General features: G+C 40.7%; 3 protein-coding genes across 10 annotated transcripts in view; 1 reads left to right on the top strand and 2 right to left on the bottom strand.

The window, feature by feature from the left end:
• The window catches only part of LOC306924895 (tumor necrosis factor receptor superfamily member 5), a 12,067-nt gene extending 3,062 nt beyond the window's left edge, over nucleotides 1-9,005 (top strand). The window contains exons 4-8 of the mRNA XM_079503582.1: nucleotides 561-654; nucleotides 3,055-3,131; nucleotides 3,806-3,916; nucleotides 6,435-6,575; nucleotides 8,286-9,005. Coding sequence (XP_079359708.1) covers nucleotides 561-654; nucleotides 3,055-3,131; nucleotides 3,806-3,916; nucleotides 6,435-6,575; nucleotides 8,286-8,467 — 605 coding nt within the window. The 3' untranslated portion in view covers nucleotides 8,468-9,005. The remainder of the gene's footprint in view (nucleotides 1-560; nucleotides 655-3,054; nucleotides 3,132-3,805; nucleotides 3,917-6,434; nucleotides 6,576-8,285) is intronic.
• A 2,508-nt stretch (nucleotides 9,006-11,513) lies between these two features.
• Nucleotides 11,514-16,511, bottom strand: rbp5 (retinol binding protein 1a, cellular). Its single transcript, XM_079504679.1, has 4 exons — nucleotides 15,971-16,511; nucleotides 15,041-15,225; nucleotides 14,421-14,522; nucleotides 11,514-12,156 (listed from the first exon to the last, which is right to left on the bottom strand). Exons 1-4 carry the CDS (start codon nucleotides 16,044-16,046, stop codon nucleotides 12,103-12,105), a joined length of 417 nt encoding a protein of 138 aa, XP_079360805.1. The 5' UTR covers nucleotides 16,047-16,511; the 3' UTR covers nucleotides 11,514-12,102.
• A 451-nt stretch (nucleotides 16,512-16,962) lies between these two features.
• ptpn6 (protein tyrosine phosphatase non-receptor type 6) overlaps nucleotides 16,963-20,627 on the bottom strand; it is a 30,275-nt gene continuing 26,610 nt past the window's right edge. For all 8 annotated transcript variants that reach the window (XM_079504479.1, XM_079504472.1, XM_079504476.1 and 5 more), the window contains one exon: nucleotides 16,963-17,319. In XM_079504479.1, coding sequence (XP_079360605.1) covers nucleotides 17,214-17,319 — 106 coding nt within the window. In that variant the 3' untranslated portion in view covers nucleotides 16,963-17,213. The remainder of the gene's footprint in view (nucleotides 17,320-20,627) is intronic.

Consider the following 20,627-nt stretch of genomic DNA (forward strand, 5'->3'; position numbering starts at 1 on the left):
AAAAGTAGCAAAAAGAGAAGATCAACAAGCTCAACACGCACCGCTTCACGCGCCGCGTTTCGACTCAAGCTTGCAGATCTGCTACTTTTGATACCTTATTGTGACGATCTATGTAGAAAACAAAAAGTTAAAATCGAGATGAGGTTTCTGCCCGACAGCAAAAATATTATAGTTAGTATGCTCCAAAATTCTAAGGTTTCTCAAGCTGAAGTAATGGTCTACTGATGAGTTCATGTGGCCAGTCTATAACTAGTCATAACTAGTCAGATCTGGCACAGAATAAGCTATATTATTTAATAATGGTGAAGACGTCCTGGAAATGACGTAAAGATCATCCCCATATGGGCTGTGATCTGGCCTAGTCCTGTCACCGGAGTCACCGGAGGACGTCATCATAACGTCATCATGACGTCATTTGGCTTGCTGGGTAGTAATTCATTTTCAATGGGGGTCCGTGGCCTAAATGCTAATCAACCTGTGGGTTCTTGAGATCAAAAGGGTTGGGAAACAAGTGGTCTTCTGTAAATAAATGGCCTGTTGCCACTTTTTCCTTCTGGCAGCCACTCGGACAAATGATACAGTCTGTGCTCCGTGTCTAGAAGGGACCTTCGGCAACGTGTCAGATTCTTCCACACCTTGTCAAAGACACACCAAGTGAGTATACAGTACGTTTCAACTTTTACTATACACCACTACTTGTTTGAAATGTTAACACCACTTGAACCCTAGCATCGTGAGCTTGTAGATCTGCTATTTTCGACAAAGAGATTTAGGGCTCCATTTTCGTCACCGCTAAACCCCTTATCCCTAAACTTCTTTGTCTTTTTTTACTATTTTGCAAAACATTTTTGAATAGTTAAAATGGCCAGTCTACAAGCTCACAATGTGTCAATGTAGATTGGCTAGTTGAACTATTCAAAAATGTTTTTCAAAATAGTAAAAAAGGCAAAGAAGTTTAGGGATAAGGGTGACGAAAATGGAGCCCTTAGTGTAGAGGGAAATAATAGCAGACCGTGGGCAGCTGGGTTTAAGTGGTTAACTCGGAAGAGCTTTGTTCCTAAATGAGAGGGATATGAATTTATACAAAATTATTGAAATCATAATTTGTCCTTTTGCAGACCAAGTCATTGATACACCAAAAAAGAAAAAAAACATGAATAAAACAAATTTCCCCCAAAATGGATACAGACAGTACATACCTATTTCACATACTGTATGTATTCATCTCATTATAGTCTATTGATTACAGGCCAATTTTATTTAGTTTATCATCCCAAGCTACAGTACAGTATACATTGAACTGACACCTAACCATTTACACCTAGGCCCTATACTAGGGGCAAACGTTAGTACACCATATGTGGACGGTTAAAACCCCCGTTAAAGGTCCCTGCACACAGAGCGCGTTTTTTTTGTTTTCCCGTCGGTTTTCCGAAAAACGCTTCCAGCGTGCAACCACCTTAAAGGACCACTTCACCACTTTTCAACCTATCTTCATATAATAGGTCCTCACTAATAATCATGAAAAAATGGCACGATTTTTTTCTACTCAGTCTGTGTCTCATAGGAGGGTTGTGGGCAGTTTAGAAACCGTCTTCCAGTGACATCATCATTAGGCAGATTTTTTTTAGATTTTCATTATCGTGAGAACGATGGCTTCCATTTTCGCATTGCAACTTTTCAGGACTAGAAAGCCTGCAGTTTCTATTAGCTTGTATTCCCCATTGATGATGTCACTGGAAGACGGTTTCTGAACTGCCCACAGCCCTCCTATGAGACACAGACCGACTGACCGAGTAGGAAAAAAATGGCACAATTCTTTCATGATTATTAGTGAGGACCTATTATATGAAGATAGGTTGAAAAGTGGTGAAGTGGTCCTTTAAGACCCCGGTTAAGAACCCGGTTAAGACCTGGCGGTCAAGACCCCGGTTAAGACCCCATGCCTTCCGTATGTGGTTATGGTTAGGGTTTGGGGTTAGTGTTAGTAATGTCGGATTATTGGGACGTTGGACTAAAGTTATGCACCCTTCCACCTACACGTAGTTAGAATAAGTAACTGTTTGCATTGATACTGTCCTGTTTATTACTGTCATTGAGGTTTTATTTTCCTCTCACCAGCACATATGAGATGAGTAACTTAACCTGAGCCTTATTTAGCCCCACCACACCAGCACAGCGTGATCTGATTGGCTGGAGTGTTATGTTATGTTATGTTATGTTATGTTATGTTATGTTATGTTATGTTATGTTATGTTATGTTATGTTATGTGATGTGATGTGATGTTATGTTATGTTATGTTATGTTATGTTATGTTATGTTATGTTATGTTATGTTATGTTATGTGATGTTATGTTATGTTATGTTATGTCGCCGCTTCCGCTTAAAATTGAAAACCCTCGAGTGTTGCATACACAGTCTATTGAATTTGATTTATTAGACATAACAACAAGATCTGTTGTCAGAGAGCTTGTACGCGCAGGCCAATCTATGACGTCACGTCACTAATACTATGAGTTCATCAGGGCGTAAAACGGACAGATCGACTGCAGAGATTTGCGGATTTATATTTCAGGACAACCGCCAATTCAATCTAACGACTTCCCACTCACTCCCATGGGTCCTCAGTGATACACGTCACGTGTAAAGATTTACTTGAATGCAAGCTACAGTACAAACTAAAAGCTATACCTTATAATAACTATTAGATAATTGATTGAGTGATTGATTAATTGATTGATTTAAAAGTTTTATTCACCGTATGTAGAATGTTATTGGGTACATTTCAACGGAAGTACAGGTCAATACAAAAACTGCTACGAGGATGAAACCAGAAAAAGCACTATAAGACTTGTTTGCATCAGGGTCATCCATTTTCAATTCATCAGAACATTTAAAGACATACAAATATACACTTCTATGAAAAAAAGGAAATCATCATACAGTTAAAGAAAGTAAAAAAGGGAAAAACAGGGGAGTATTAGTATTGCTCCCCGAGCAACACTAACCTTAAAAACAATTATACTGAACACGGATTATATTTTCCTTTTCAGGTGTGACGCCATAGGCAAGGAAGTGGAAACTCTTGGAACCCAGAGAACGGATACCGTGTGTGGGTCCGTCATAGTTCGTAAGTGTCAACATTTAAGACTATCTCGGCAAGTGTTTCTCTGTTGGTGATTATGGAGCCAGCTGTCTTAAGACATTATCTGATCAAATAATTTCAGTAGAGGAATAATGTGTCATTTCTGACCTTTACTTTTAATCAGTCACATTATTCTTGTTTGAAATTAAATGCAACGGTATGTCTTGGTATGCAATATATCTTGGTTCATTGATTAAGTTTGACATAGACCTTTATTGACTTTTTCAAGCTAAAAGTTAATGACCACTTCGGGGAGAAGTGGTCATTAATGACAATATGCACATATACAGCCTATACACTTGCATACATGCGTTTATTACGTCTTGTTCATGTAAGACATACAAGAAAACGTTATTGTCATTGTACAGGAGCTCTCCATGCAGCACTACGGAACACTACACTAAAAGTATCAAAAGCAGCAAAACCACAAGCGAGTGAGTTTTGGACAAATGAGGTTTCCTCCTGATAAAGACGAAATAGTGGAATTAGTATCTAGAAAAGCTAGCTGATATTAGTCCTACAGGCTCAATAGAAACTTGCTCAGGTGTGGGGAAAGATAAGAGTTTCAGAAATTCAAAATGCAACTCATTGTGGAAAATTCTCATTCTTTCACTCTCTTTCTCTTTCTCTCTCTCTCTCTCTCTCTCTCTCTCTCTTAGAGTGCTCATGGATGTTGCCCGCAGGCCTATGGTCAGGACTAGTATTGACCTGCCTCATTCTTCTTCTTGCCATCATATGTTGGCGCTCAAAGCGCAGATCACTCAGAGCAGGTATTGTGTTTACAGTAACTGTTGCAGACTGGATGTCTTTGTGGCTCTTGTGAGTTGCACGTGGTTTACTTTCTTGCACAGTAAGGGCTCCATTTTCGTCACCGCTAAACCCCTTATCCCTAAACTTCTTTGCCTTTTTTTTTACTATTTTGAAAAACATGTTTGAATAGTTCAACTAGCCAATCTACATTGACACGTTGTGAGCTTGTAGACTGGCCATTTTAACTATTCAAAAATGTTTTGCAAAATAGTAAAAAAAAAAAAAAAAGGCAAAGACGTTTAGGGATAAGGGGTTTAGCGGTGACGAAAATGGAGCCCTAAATATCAAAAGGCCGCCATAGAAGATGTGTGAATATTTATAGGTCTCAGGCATCCCCGTGCACTGATGGTATACTATGCGTTTGAGGGTGTTAAAATCAGATCAGTGCTTTGAAGTCACAGAAATTGAGGGTAAGGGACTTCCCACCATGTCCTCCACAGCAACGCAACATGTTATGTAGAGTGGAACTTACAGGCTTTGTTTTTGCCCTAATTATTTCAACTAAATGGGGTGTGCAGTTCACGCACAGTGTAGTTACAGCCAGGTACAGGATACTGATAAGTAAAGTGCTGCATGTGATGTGAAAGGTGATGTGTGTAATATCCGCTTAAATGATCTTATCTATACCGTGTACTGTCTACAGCACTTCCTTGTTTCGGAGAACGTTGCTTAAACCGGCATGAACACAATTACCTTCAATAACTTCTTACATTCAGAAATGTACTGATCAGTCCACAAGAAATGCAATGTGCGGGTCATCACTGCTGAAACAGTGTCCTGTATTCAGAATTATCTGTTAAATAAAAAAAGACACAAACTTCACCCTACCAAACAATATCATGTTACGCTGCTCAAATATCTTACATTCAAAATCGAACTTTCATCATTTAACAAACATAGAAAGATATCTATTGTTCCATGCAATGTTATGCAGCTCAAAGAGTTAAATTACACAATCGTACAGTACGTCACACGACAGACTGCTTCATTGGCTGAGTGTGAGAGACCGAGAGGATATCGAGAAACCACATCCTTGTTGTTGCAGTCTGACGAACTTCTGTATTCTTGACAACGTAACACAGTGACATTCATCAGAAGCTGCCACCTCAGACATAATGTTGAAAACATGCGTCTGCTTGACGACATTTGCAGGTGAATGGCCTAGATTTTTGGGACTGGAATTGACATTTGGCAAAGAGAACGTCATGGTTCAGTGGCAGGCACCTTGGTTCTGAAAACTGCTTATCATATGTACGTCTGCACTAGACTGACTGTGACATAGCACGCACATACACGCACACCCACACGCACACAGTAAAGACTTGGCCAGTAACAATCTGATGCCCTTCTTTATAGAAACATTCAGCTGACTGATTTTTATTTTATTTATCTAACTTTAGAATTTCTTTTTTTCCCCCATCTCAATAACAGATAGTGGCAAAGCTGAGAGACAGACAGTGTAGGAGAGACAGACAGTAGAACAGCTGAGAGACAGGTAGTGTAGGAGAGACAGACAGTACAGCTGAGAGGGAGACAGTGTAGGGTAGACAGACAGTAGGACAGCTGAGAGGGAGACAGTGTAGGAGAGACAGACAGTAGGACAGCTGATATGGAGACAGTGTAGGAGAGAAACAGCAGGACAGCTGAGATGGAGACAGTGTAGGAGAGAAACAGTAGGACAGCTGAGATGGAGACAGTGTAGGAGAGAAACAGTAGGACAGCTGAGATGGAGACAGTTCAGGGGAGACAGACAGTAGAGCTGAGAGGGAGACAGTTCAGGGGAGACAGACAGACAGTACAGCTGAGATGGAGACAGTGTAGGAGAGACAGACAGTACAGCTGAGAGGGAGACAGTGTAGGAGAGACAGACAGTACAGCTGAGAGGGAGACAGTTCAAGGGAGACAGACAATAAGACAGCAGAGAGACAGACAGTATGAGGTTCATTCGGGGACATGGGAAAGATAATTCCTTGCTGCTGACAGAGACGGTTTATCAGTTGAATGAATGAGGCGATCATTACTCTCGGCTAGCTAAGCATCAAAACCTTCATCCAATATTCCAAACCCCGACCGAAATTATGACGTCAGAAAAGCCAATACTTTGTCTCGTACCTTTGATACAGCTCAGCCGATCAGAATAAATTGGAACAAAGCTCACCCTGCACTGTAAACACATCATTAACTTGCATATTTTATAGAGAAAATACTAAAATGGAGAAAATACAAAAATCACATATACAGTATGTATAATTGTACAGTAGATTACTAGATTCTACTCTACAATTATTAATAATAATGAATGCAAATTGATTAATGAAATTAAAACTGAAACTGATTAAAACCAGTTACAGCACACTGCCTCTAACCTCTACACACACGAGAAGATCAAGGACGATTACACAGAGTGGAAGGCTGTCCACTTTGTGTACAATATCCTGTTTTTCACCCAGTCTGCATGGTGTCTTTTGTGTCTGACAGACATCCGCAGTGTTCCAGTGCAACCGGTGCCTGTAGCTCATGTCTACCCAGTGGAACTGGCCTTACCTGCCACAGAATGGATCGGCCTCTGTCAAGATAGCTGTGACGTGAAGTCCTGTGAGCCGCCGCTCTATGACTCAGGTAATACTATTAACAGGGAGACAAGCAGCATCTTTACGTCATCTAGGAAACAATGCAGCAAGTGAATCGACTTAAGTAAAAGCTTTCAAATGCGATCGATCTCATCCTTCTACAATTAATACATTTTGTCCTACTTGACTTTGACCTTTCATACCAAATTGTACCCTGTCAGATATTGAGTGAGAGAGCAAATAAATGAAGTTTCATGGCCTTGTGATTTGATGATGTAGTGTATAAAGCAGTGGTTCCCAAACTTTTTCAGGTCAAGGACCCCCAAATTGACACTAATTAGCCCGCGGACCCCCATTTGAAAATATATGACAGGGACCCCCATAAGAGAAGATTTTTACGGCTCTAGCAGTGACTTTCAACCCAGTGACCCCCAGTTTGACATGAATTAGTCTACGGACCCCATTTAATGGCATTTCTATCTCTGGGACCCCCAATTTATATTGTAAAATCAATGTTAATTTAACTCTGAGAGTGTACAAATGGACCCAAATTGACCTGTTATGGTCCATGTGGTTCCATTTGTACACTCTCTGAGTTACAGACCCATAAGGGTCCATTTGGTTCCAAACTATCATTTAGCTGGGGACCTGGAACTCCATTAACGACCCCTGGGGGTCCCCGGACCCCACTTTGGGAACCACTGGTATAATGAATGCAGAGGGGCCCCCATACCTATGGCACACCCAGAGATGTGTAGAGAGAGTGCTGCCAAAGAGGGGGCAGAATACAGCGCAGTCACGTGACCCATGCAGTGCTCGAGAGTGCAACAAGCTGGTGTGACTTGCCCAAATGTGATGACCTCATCACATTTTGTGAAGACGGCTATGGCCGTCTTCACAAGTGTTTTTCGTGCAAAACTAATGCTTGCAATTGATTCAGAATCATTAATAACCCCTAGTTTGACATCAGACGTTGTCAAACGTTTGACGACAAATGCTACTTAAAGCATAATTCAAATTAGATTTTTTTTTGCCTTATATTGCATGGTTTTCAAGGGTACCCCAACGCTCAACCCCTGAATTTATCACGATCCAAAATGTATATAATAATGAATATGGTATTTGGATGACATTAAGGATCATAAATAAAACCTTGAACGATTACTATTGCAATTTCTAGTCCAGGCAGGCTCACTCAGCCCTATCCTCTAGCACCACCCTCAGGCTAAAATGTCAACTTTGCACACAAAACAGCCCTATACTGATTCACCCCCGTTTTACTACACATCTTTCTTTCTCATTACTACTCGCAAATATGTTTTTGCACATTACAGTGAGTAGTATATAATTTGTCTCGATAAATTTAATACGCAGGACCTTAATGGAAACACGCCCCCTTATTTGGGTTATCCTTTTATTATAGCATACTTTTTCAGTATTCAATCAATCAAAATAGTACAGCCTCTAGCATCTGCTAGTGGGGCTTTGTCTATATGGTGAATACAAGCTTTCACTCTATTCCATTCGTAATTCATCATGTCACTCACAATGCACTTTGTGATTATAATAGTAACATTAATGTGAGGGATGGTCATGATAAATATTACTGAGTGTAGCCATTTAGATAAAGCTCTTGCAAACTGCAATGAATGATTTAATCTTGGGACTATTTCATTATTATGAGCCACTGAAACCGAAGATCCTGAAAGTAGGAGGCCCGAAGCACTGATTTCATTATTGATTTTCTGGTCCTCCACAGGTGAAACCGTGGTCAACCCCTGCAGGCTAGACGTTGAGAATGGCCTCGTCAAAACGCCGCTGATAACGTCAGACCTTTACGTCCCATCCATTGACATCAATAGAAATGAGAGAAATTTATACACGAGCAACTCCCTCTGGATGCCTTCAGAGCCACAGGAGGACGAGTGGGGTGGAACATAATGGACCGCTTATTTAGTTTTTATTTATATACTTTGTACACATGGAGGCACCATACAGGTATATGTGGCTGGCCACAGCCATTTCTGCACAGAAATGCCTCAGAAGTAGAAATGCATTTTACAGATGTACATCATAATGATGCATACATCAAATACTAACTCACTCAGCTTTGAAGAACAATGTCATCACCTCTAGACTCCTACGAAAGTTTTTGTAGTGTATTTAGTGATATATGTATGTATATTCACTCACTATTTTACCTCAGTTGAAGTCCTTGACTCCTTTGTAAAGCAGGAAGCTGTATGATTCATCATGTGCAGTAAGGAAAGTGCTTTGTGTCTGGACTGACAACATGTAGAGCTGACTGACTCATTTTTCTCTGTAGTCAAGCAACTTTTCTACAAAGTGCCACAATGGCAAACCCCTCTAAAAAGGAGTCACTCTTGAAGGATCTATTCACCAAAATGTCAAGCAATAAAGTTTGAGATTTTGCAGGACAATGTGTGGGAGGGCCACTCACCTCGTGCAAGATTTACGTTGATTTTCATCTACTCATTCTGTATTTCTACTGTATGTTTTTGGCTTTGATGTTAACGTTTGATCCCTTATCGATCATGTCATGAACCAGTGCTGTATATGTGTAAGACTCAACAGTGTCTGTAAAAAATACAATTGTTGAAATGTAATATAATAATTTAATAAACATAAGTGACATCTGCTTTCAAAGTTTGCTGACAGTAAAGTAAAGTAATTTGCCTACCACATTTTACTAAATGATGTTATTTAATGAGTATTAAATAACCTATATTATTTTATCCCTGCTCTAAGGAAAGTTATTTTGAGTAACATTAGTAACTTCGTCCTGGGGGATAACGAGGCATACCAAGGCCAGTGAGTCGATGTAATGCCTCCATCTCTTCCTTGGTCTGCCAGTGGGACGTGCCTCAAGGACCTCCCTAGGGAGAGGCTCGAGAGGCATCCTAACCAGATGCCCGAACCCCCTAGGCTGGCTCCTTTCCAGGTGAAGAAGCAGCGACTCTACTCCGAGTCTCTCTTGCGTGATTGAACTTCTCACCCTATCTCTAAGGGAGATTCCAGCAACCCGTCGAAGAAAACTCATTTCGGCCGCTTGTATTCGCGACCTTATTCTTTCGGTCATGACCCACACTTCATGACCATAGGTGAGAGTAGGAACAAAGATTGCTCGGTAGACAGAGCTTTGCCTTCTGGCTCAGCTCTCTTTTCGTCACAACAGTGCGGTAGAGCGACTGCAATACCACCCCTGTGGCTCAGATTCTCCGGCTGATCTCCTTCTCCGTCCTCCCCTCACTTGTGATATACTAAAGGGATATTTCACTTTCAAGAAAACGTTGTCATTTCATCGTCTACTCAGGCTTATGTGAACGCCCCAGACAGTTAAGTTACTTCAGTATTTAGATATTCATTTTAGCAGCCGCTCCCTATACAAATCCATGACTTAAAACGCCATTTTAACCATGATAGATTCATCGAAAACACTGAACCTTTTTTCTGTTGACTGATATTGTCCTTCTAATTCATTTACTGTTCATTTATTTTTCATAATTATATGAAAATTAATAAGAAAAGAAGCTCCTCCAGGAGGAGCCCGGAGGAGACAAAAATACAGAAAATAATTATTAAAAATAAATGAAAACAGTAAATGAAAAAACACGGACACCTCACGTATTAGGACAATATCAGTCAACAGAAGAAAAAAAAAGATGGGTGTTTTCGATGCATCTATCATGGTTAAAATGGAGTTTGAAGTTATAATGGGTTTGTATAGGGTGGGGCAGCTAAAATTAATATCCAATATCTAAATACTGAATCAAGCAACATAAAAACTGTCTGGCATGTTCACATAAGCCAGAGTAGACGATAAAATGACCATGATTTTTGGAAGTGAAATATCCCTTTAAACGGCCAACATTTCATGTAAATCACAGCTCAGCCTCTAGGGGCTGCTAGCGGGTTCTAAATTCACCCCAACAGGGAATGTCAAGCAATGTTATTTAAGACATTACAAGGAATCCCTTTCCCTGCCGAAATATGACAATACCCTACATATTGCTGAAGTGCCTGTTAAGCTCTGACTTGGGATTGATGAAGATGCCAGTGATGGACAGTACAAAGGGGTGTTTTGGTCGAGTTTCCAAACAGAATCCAGCCAGTGGAACATAAAGCTTACACATGGACATTACTGTCAATCAGCGCAACATAGTTTAGGTGGGTCAGAAATCAAGGAGCAAGAAGACTGTAGCTCAGTGGTTTTCAAACCTTTTGTGTCCAAGGCACAACAATGAGACAGTCAAAATAACAAGGCAATTGTATTCAGTGAAAACAGCAAATCTACAAGCTCAAAATGCATTTCGAAGCACAATTTCGCTATTTTTGTACTTAATTTGTAAAAGAAAAATAGTTAGTTTTCACATTTAATGACCAACTATGGATGCCAGGTTGAAAAGTGATTCAAATACACACTACACAGGTGCTTCGCAATAAATTACAATATCGTGGAAAAGTTCATTTTCTTCCATAATATAATTCAAAAAGTGAAACTTTTATATATTCTAGATAAGTTGCGCATAAAGTGAAATATTTAAAACCTTTTTTTGTTTAAATATTGATGATTCTGGCATTTGGCTTATATAGTGGTTATCACTGTTACAGCAAGAAGGTCCTGTGTTTGATTCTTGACAATAAAACAGATTGTCTGTGAGGTTCAGGTCAGGCCAGTTGACTGTCAGTTAAGTACAGCAATTAAGTACAGCAGTGCCAATAGTTTTGGCACTGTGGGCAGGTGCCAAGTGCTACTGGAAAAGCAGCAGTACTTGGCAGCTGCACTTGGCTGTATTTTGTGGTCACAAAATACAAGGCACACCATTGAGCCTTGGCAATACCATTTGGGTCGGGGGCCACAGCTCTAGGGCACCCGTATTTTCCCTTAGAACCCTTCACACAAACTCATTTGATCTGTGTTGATCATAATTGAACCCAGAAATGGGGAAATCGATTATCCAGGAAATGACAGTTTGGAGCATATGATGCATTTAATCACGCAACTTGAGCACAACAGATTAATGATTTTGCAACACAGTCAACTATGATGTGAAATATGAGGAAGTCTGTAGGGAATGTTTACAGTTGTTTACTCGGCTCTGTACCAATTTCTCCAACGCAATGCACGGTACAGTAAATGCATGCACAGGACATGGCCAGGGACCGTACCAAACAGTCCTTCCTTGCAAGTAAAATATTTGAATAAGGACATAAACAATGTGGGTCTTGGAACTGTCATATTTGAATAAGCTCACGAGAAGAAAATGTTGTTGAGATGTTGAAAAATTCCAAGGGTTTTTGTCCTCCATTTTCTTTTATCATACAGACTAAACTTTTACAGCACATGTACTTTGCATTGTAAAATGCACACTAAAATGTTAATTTTAGACTTTTAGATGTAAAAGCCTTTCTATCCATCGATTTCAATTCTTTCATTTGAGCAATTACTCAAAACATATACTATTATAAGAATAAAACAAAAAAAACTACAGCCTCTATTATTCTATGAAGAATTAGGAGCTTAAGGTATTTAGCATATCCCCATTCCAATGACTTCATTCAGCCTTCTTGAAGACTTGCTTAGCAACCGCATCTCCAACTCGCATCTCCTGCAGAGGGAGTGGGGGGGGGGGGGTGTCATGGAGAGGGCAGTTGAGGAAGAGAAAGAAAGGGATGACAGGAAGGAGTGAGGGAGAAAATGGAGAAAGAGCATAGATCAGACTGTTGAATGCGTGATTTCTTTCTACGTCCGAGGCTAGACAGAGACCCGCCCTTGGTGACGCCCCGCACGGCCCGCCTGCCTCTGATGACACATCAAAGAATAATTAAATCAGGTGTGCCCAACAGGTAGATCCCGATCTACCAGTAGATCACAAAGGCTGTGCAGATAGACGTAGACCACATGACATGCACCTAATATAATATATATATGAACAATGGCATCTGCCACTTGAATTAAGGTGACTTGATTGATTGACATCAAAAAGGGCCTGTCAGCTCAAACCCACAATGCAATACTTTGTTTTCAGGAGTGTTACGCACAGCACAACCATCATTAGCATTATAAAGTAAAAAAATAATCTACCAATTCCATTTTCCCCTTTAGCCTACGTACATTTTTGTATTTTTTTCCCAGCAATGGGATAATATGTTTTAGTGGGTAGATCTTGTTGAGCTGGTGGTCATTTTGAAAGTAGCTCTCAAGTCAAGAAAGTGTGGGCACCCCTGAATTAAATGAAGCCTGGGAATGTGTCCAAAACACAAACCCCTCTTCTTTCCCCCCTTTGGCTCACACTTCTTCTCCCTGAACCTTGACCCTGCAGTCTTGGTCGCCTCTTACACCCCCTACTCATCACCTCCTTTTTTTCCCCAACTCCCTGCTTGTGAAACTAAAATCCACCCTTTAATGCCTGATCCTCACTGGCATTCCAAATTCCCCTTTGGATTTGAACAACACATGGTCAACAACGCATTGCGTGATTGAAGGTATTAGCAGAGAAGAAATTTGCAAGAGCTGTTGAGTGGAACAATCCTGATTGTTTGAAATGTTAATGATGTATTATCATGTTTTTGTTCTTGCTTACTGTAAATCGCTCTGGATTAAGAGCGTCTGCCAAATGCCTAAATTGTAAATTGTTAAATTAATCAGTGTTGGTGAGTAAAAAGCCCAGTTAATGGAGCAGTCTAAAACACATCATATTTGCCCCGTTGGATTGGTAAAACTCTTATGTGCACTAAACACACAGCTCCTGAAAGAGTGTCTAGCCAGAAGTCGAACAGAACAGAAGCCCAGAGTGTTCTACACACACATACAAGCAGATAAGACCCTGACAAAGTTGGGCAAAGAATAACTTCCTTACCCAAACTGATTTGCATAGTCCTGCACATCATGTCTATTATTTTAACCACCCCCCGTTGGTTCTTCCTTTCCTGGTTCCATCTGGTTCAGCTCAGTCTCAATACACCCCCAGCACCACCACCACCAATTTGCCATAAACAATAAGTCCTTTGTGCACCTGAGCACTGCTCATTGTTTGAGGAGGAGAACATTGTTGAAAAATGTGCATCACTGCCTCTTACTAACAATTAAAACACTTTTAATTATTTTTTTAAAGTTATGTTAAATGGTATTTTTGGCCAGGAAAATGTTTACACAACCCACACAAACTTTGTACTAATACTACCATTAGTTTAAATCATCCTAACCAATTAGGAGCAGTGGGCAGCCATTCTACAGTGTCAAGTGCATTAGAAGCATTATGTACCTAACATGCATGTCTTTGGGTACGAGGAAACCCCCATGAAGAAGGGGAGAACATGCAAACTCCACACAGAAAGGCGTTCGCCAGGGCGCACCGATCTAATGCTCCTTGTGAGTCGAAAGAACCCTTGTTTGAATCGTTATGTCTCACCTCACTGTAAGTAAGTCTTGCCGAGCCATGAGGCTCATAGGGCAGGAGCCTATCTCCTGTTTCTGTAGCTTTCCGTCTGCTTTCAGTTTATTGTGGCTACACTCTACTAGCTACATAAAGCATGAGATTCCAACCCAAATCATAAATAACTATAATAAAAAGTAAAGCCAGAGTCGGCCCCCAGCCCGATTCAAACACAGGACCTTCTTGCTGTAACAGTGATAACCACTATAACACATTCTTGTTTCATAACCATGACAACTTAAAATAAAATGTTGATGTTAGGTGATGTTAGGGTGCTTCTGACCAAAGGGAAGCATGAGAAGTTGAAAAGATTGAGAATGTTGAGCACTTACTTGATTAATTTTTTAAACAGTGTCAGAAACGTTGAGACTAATGGACTGTTTGTTAATATATAAATCCATACACTGCAATCAAGTGGGTGTTTGGTCTTTCCTTACCAAATGCAGCGTGTTGCCCTCCAGCCAATGTGTCCAGCCTCGTCCCTCCTTCTCTCCTCTCTGTACACACAGCAGTTTGTCCCCGTCCCAGTCCACTGTTGTCTGGACACAGAGAGAAGCGATGTGTTAATGTTCCATTGGCCATGTAAAATAGTACTTAGTCCACATCCGAGTACACGCGCACGTAAACACACACACAAGCTGCCGGCGTTCATCTTCCTACTGACACACGGTGATGGGTAGTAACAGAGACTGGAGAACCTGCTTTATTGTCAAATTTTACACACATTTTTCTGTTCCTATCTGACACGCACTCTACTGAATGGGGGGCTAGCACACGCACACGCACTTCACTCTGCTAAAATCTTCAAACAAGCCACAGTGGATGTTTACAACTGAATGTGTGTGTGTGCGTGCCGTGGTAATGTAACTAAATAAGTAAGGTTCCATTGCCCAGGCATGCCACTGCTGGGAAGAGACATGGCACCGATCCAAATAGGGAAAACTTGTAAGACAAGTGGGCTAATTTATAAAAAAACATCCAACCAATGTACACTTTCAAGAGAAGGAGAAAAATCACATTTAAAATTGCAGTCAGTCATGCATCCAAACACACGTACTTGGCACTTCCGTCCATCCACAGGGCCGAGGTCTTCAGTAAATTCCTGGCCCAGGGTGAAGTCCATGAGGAAGTTCTTGAAGGTGGTGAGGGTGCGGATCTTCATCGCACCCGAGGCGACATCATGTGTAATCTCCTTAGTAGGCCTCAGCAAGCACACGATTTTCCTCAAAGCATAATTAATATCTAACAAAAAGGTAGAGGAAGGTGGAGAGACAATCAGAATTCAGAACACTTAGCAAAGGACACACACACACACACACACACAGTACATACATACACACAGCAGGGCTGCCAAAATTGGACTGTGAGAATCCAGGAGATTTGTTTGGGGGGTGGGCTCCCCAAGCAGGGGTTTTATCAGGCTTGCTTTACTAGCATTGTTAAATGACTGAAGCAATGTATGTAATACCCATCTTTAATAACCATTCATTATTTAAATCAACATCTCTATAAGTCTGTATGATTGCATGCGCTGCCCCAACCCCTCCCCCAAAAAGTTTTTAATATAGTAAGTAGAAGTTCCTGTGTTCTCGGGACTTTGATACCAATTTAAGCCCAGGAGAAATCCATGCAGGATCAAACACAATGCAGAAGCAGCACACCCTGGTGTGCTCATGTCTCAAACGTGTCCGTTTGTTGGGGTCATGTAAAGGCTAAGTTGCCAGGAGACAAGCCATTATGCAGATGTGACAACATTACAAATGAAGATTGCACACATGGATACATCAATAACCGTAGGCTAAAAGCAATATGATAGGATATAAGGAAATATTATGTAGCTTAATTAAGACTGCTGATAAAGGCTATAGTCACAGTGCTGCTGCTTCTCATAAGGTCTTATTAGGCTACATGAAAGGTAATTGAAAACAGACCATGGTGGTAATTAATATGCAGGCGATGCAAATAGACTAACAAGCAGTATTCTTACCCAAAGCTCCGAGGTAGCCGTCCATATTATCCTGGGAAACCATGTGAAACGTTCCCGAATAATTGGGTTTAGACATTTTAGCACCTTTTCTTTTGTTAGGAGCGAGAACGCGAAACGAAAGTCCTGATGTTACTGCTTTTCTTTGTCTTTCTCAAATCTCAACACCGGGTGGTCTGTATTCCAAGGATGACCAATAGCATTGTTTGATATAAAACCTGACTTTATGCAACTGTTGGACAGTCTGTACCCCGGATTGATGGTGATGGGAGACGAGACGTGAACAACTGTTGCGATTTGTGAGCAGGATTATAGCGTCCACAGCACAGCGTCACTTTCCCAGCAGAATCATAAGATTTGTTGCAAAACCCAGTGTGCAATAGTGTGCTGGTCTGATCCGCTTTAAAATGCAAAGCAAATTAATTCTATTTAACCCTGCCCTGGCGACTCCCACATGGGTTTGTGCAACTGCAAGCCGGCTCAATAATCCATGTAGGCATGTAGCTATTCGTTCTCTCTCTCTCTCTGAAAAAAGAAAGGGGGCGGGGTGAAGTTGGTTCATCTTTCGTTGTGCTCGACATTCTTTAGTTTCCAGATCCCATCATCCCACACTTACATTCTAAAAGTATTAAACACATGTTATGATCCAGGGTTCATCATCGCCATGCCGACTTGTGGTGGACATTTTTGTACACATTTATTTACACGTATAGTGTTACTTATTACCTACGGTTAACTTTATTAAATAAATAAAATGTTTGAAACCCGGTGTCATATCAGTGTCATAGTATATATTCTGATTAGGAAACCTGGACATTTATTATCAAAATAAGAATATAGTTATGCAAGTCTTTCCACTGAGTGACACATTTATTTGTCTGTATATGGATATATTATTGACCCCTGAACACCTCAAATATAATATTTACAGTTTCTAGTGTGACAGTTCTTCATTGAGCTATATCAAATAAAATAAAAGAGACAATAACTTTTTCCCAAAAACATAATCTTTTTATTTTCATCATGTATACATCACAGTTGCACTTTGCCTTCAGTCCAAACAGTCTCAATAGGTTGTTGTCACATGATTATATGATTTTCTCCTTTCTTAAAACTTAATTCCATTATGTGCAAAGTCTCTTAAAAGGCATACACAATCTTTAAAGCAACAGACATTACATACATACACATAATAATAATATAATGTTAAATCTCTGTAAAAAGTAATTTCCGCCTCTCTCCGCTCCTATCTCTTCCTCACTGAACCACTTTTCTTCTCCTCTGATTTCTGCTTCTTCACGTCTTTCTTTTGCTTGGACACATTCTCATACAGATCGTCCTTGTTTGTGTTTCTAGAAACAAATAACAAAGAAAATGCATTGATATCCAACAAGTCACTTAGTTTCAACCAATCATTTCCCTATATTTGTATAACTCTGTGACCCCTTTTCCACCGGTTGGGAACCGGTTCAGTTCAGAACCAGTTTTTAGTCCATGAGCCAGACCTCCAAAATGGGAACGTTAATATGAATTGAGTGGGCAAAACCATACCTATATTAAATTGTTTATAGGATCAATATAAGTAAATTAATATATGATAACCCTTCCACAGTAGTAGCCCTTTCATTTTTTCTTTTGCATATTTTCCTATATAATGCCTAATTTGCATATTTTAATTTTTAATATTTGTAATACAATACATCATTGTCTTTGTGTAAGTAATCAACTGGGCAAGTTTCATGGTGATAACAATTTAATATAGGTATGGTTTTGCACACTCAATTCATAATTAACGTTACAATTTTGGAGCTCTGGCTCATGGACTAAGAACCAAAAAGAACTGAACCGTTGGAAAAGGGGCCTCTGTGTGTGTGTGTGTGTGTGTGTGTGTGTGTGTGTGTGTGTGTGTGTGTGTGTGTGTGTGTGTGTGTGTGTGTGTGTGTGTGTGTGCGTGTGTGTCTTTCATGCGTTTGTTTGATGTGATCCCAGTTATGGTATTAGACACACATAATGGAGTTAGGGTCTGTAAATTATGGTTCATATATTATATGCCTATTATAGGCCCAGACAGATTGACTAGACACAGTTGTGCTTGTAATAAATCTCTGCCTCAGTCTGGGCCTGGGGTATAAGAGAGGTTAATTAACAGACAAGTGAGTGAAAGGGAGTTGATTGAACACATCAACAGTGTGTGTCTCTTATGTATTTCCTAATTGGTTTATTCTATCCCAGTCAACTGCATATAGCAGAGCCCGCCCTAACCCACATTTGCCTTTCCATTCCACACAAACACCCCCCTTTATTCTGCTCACAGAGGAATGTCGACAGACAGAAGAGGGACATGCGAGGTATCATGATGCTACAAAACCGGACCTTTAGTTCCAAAGACCACTGACAATCATGGAGTAGAAATAGGCTAGAAGAGCTTATTGCATTTATTGACTGTCTGAGTGTATGTCTGTTTTTGAGGGACGCTAGCTTCTCCAACGTCTGGAGTCATGGCAGCTAAGTTTATGGACTGTATATTTGTCTTTTTCATGCCCCCCATGACGACATGTGGCAGCCAAGTCTATGGACTTTTTATGTTTGTCTTATTCATGCCCCCCGTGACGACATGTGGCAAACAATGGGGTCTAAATGGAATTTAGTGGACTAGTATTTCCCAAACTTCTGGTGACATCTAAATCCAAGCTAGAACAGCGGCAAGAACGGACACTGACAAACCTACACCCACTGCTTTGAAAACCAACCCTGATGCCGTCCCAATAGAGCCTAGAGGGTAGCGCATGCTTAAAGTGAATGGCACGTCGAATGGCAAATCGAGTGGCAAAGCAACATGCAAAGTGAGTTTAACATTGTTTAACGTTGTTTAATGCAATCAGATAGGACTTTTCTGTTTGGATGCATGGGTTGTCAATGCCAGAAAGTAGTTTGTCGCCAGTGGGCATTCCTGCATAACTTCCGGGTTTGATGATGATGTTACGGGCATACCCTCTATATGAGGGACCGAAAAGCTTTGTATTGGTTTTTCAATGCAGTTTGATTTTGGATTTCCGCATGGCCTGGGACCTAGGCTGGCCTGACAGCGTATTGTGGGTTCGAGTCCCGATCTCGACGACCTTTGCTACAGTACGTGTCACCCCCCCCCCCCCCCCATTTCCTGTCAACCTACTTTCAATCTATCAATAAAGACAGAAAAAGCCCCCCAAAAGAATATAGATATAAAAAGAAAATCTGCATAGTTTCCGACTTTCCACACAGTTCAAGCCCCTACATTGAACTTAGATACTGTATCAACAGACATATCGATAGGCAGAGCTCTCTGATAATCTGACTAAGTGCTAGTCACATGTTTGTCACTGCTGGACTGAGGACCTTTAAAGCACTGAGAAATGTAATGTTTAAGTTTATGCAAAGGCTGGATGTATCGACAAACAGTATGATTGTGGCACCACTCTCAAGACCCTCTGTGAGCTGTTCACTGTATCAAGATTAAGGGTGCACTGGCTAAAGTGCCTGTATGTTCTGCCTGTGGGTTAAGTTATGTATTCATTTTACATTATTTTATGATTTTATTGCCTGTCGTATTTCTTGTATGTTTACCCCTTGTATGATTCTCTATGGACCTGAGTCTGCTAGTAAAGTTTGAATTGAATTGAATTGAACGTGCATGAATGGAAGAATAGATCTATTCTTCCATTCATGCATGTTCAATTCAATTTACCTGATTTACCTCGAGGTAAATCATTGATAGTTAAAACCAACTGGACCTTTGCTTCTCCTTAACGTGTTTTTCTTTACTCTTTTCCCCCCCTTGCTATCACTGCCTGCCTACCCCCTCTTCCTTTCTTTTCTCCTTTCTCAAAGCAACAAAACTTATAGAGCTGGCACGAAAACAAATTTCACCCACTTCTTCACACATGTAAAGCTGTGATCAATAAAGTTGATTCTGAAATGGGGGTTTGTGGCCCAGAGAAAAAGTTGAGAGTCACTGCAATAGAGAACAGCAGGAGAGCTTGTTCTCAGACTGGGAACCACAACCACAACTCTGCATGTCTTTCTATGTACAATGTTGTGCAACCTCTAAAAGTGCTGATCTCTGGATGAGGACAGTGACTCAGAGGACTTTGAACCAGTGTGGGAATTCACTTTAGAGAGGACATGGGAACGTTTTAGGGAAGTTCAACGGACACATACTTGTGTCTGTTGATACTTGACACTTACTTGATAAACATACACAGATAATGTTGCTCTTCTATACTTGTGAGGATTTTTTTTTTGCTTTTCTGCCTTTATTGATAGTATCAAGTGAAGATAGACAGGAAAGAGGGAGAGAGAGAAGGGGAGAGACATGCAGCAAAGGTCGTCATGAACGGGACTCGAACACGCGACATGCTGTCAGGCCAAAGCCTATATGTGGCATGCGCCTGGACCACTTGGCCAGCGGGCGCCCTGTAAGACAAATTCTAAGGCTTCGTACACACATATCAGACGAACATGCTCTGTGCTGTCCGTGTTTCATGGCCGCCTCAATGCTTTTCCAATGGAAGTCACATGGTTTGACCAAACAGTTGTGTGTGTTGGGGGGAGGGGGGGCAATCAAACACAAGTGTTTGGTCAAACCACGTGACTTCCATTGGAAAAGCATTGGGGCGGCCAT

Source organism: Electrona antarctica (genome assembly GCF_951216825.1).
Source record: "Electrona antarctica genome assembly, chromosome: 6".
NCBI lineage: Eukaryota > Metazoa > Chordata > Actinopteri > Myctophiformes > Myctophidae > Electrona > Electrona antarctica.

Bases quoted from the DNA above. Each gene is read 5' to 3' on its own strand.
- rbp5 (XM_079504679.1), bottom strand. From the start codon at position 16,046: ATGTCTAAACCCAATTATTCGGGAACGTTTCACATGGTTTCCCAGGAT. The intron at 15,226-15,970 runs GTAAGAATACTG...CCTTTTTGTTAG, and splicing joins CGGCTACCTCGGAGCTTTGG to ATATTAATTATGCTTTGAGG. The intron at 12,157-14,420 runs GTAAGGAAAGAC...CTCCCTCTGCAG, and splicing joins AGGGCAACACGCTGCATTTG to GAGATGCGAGTTGGAGATGC.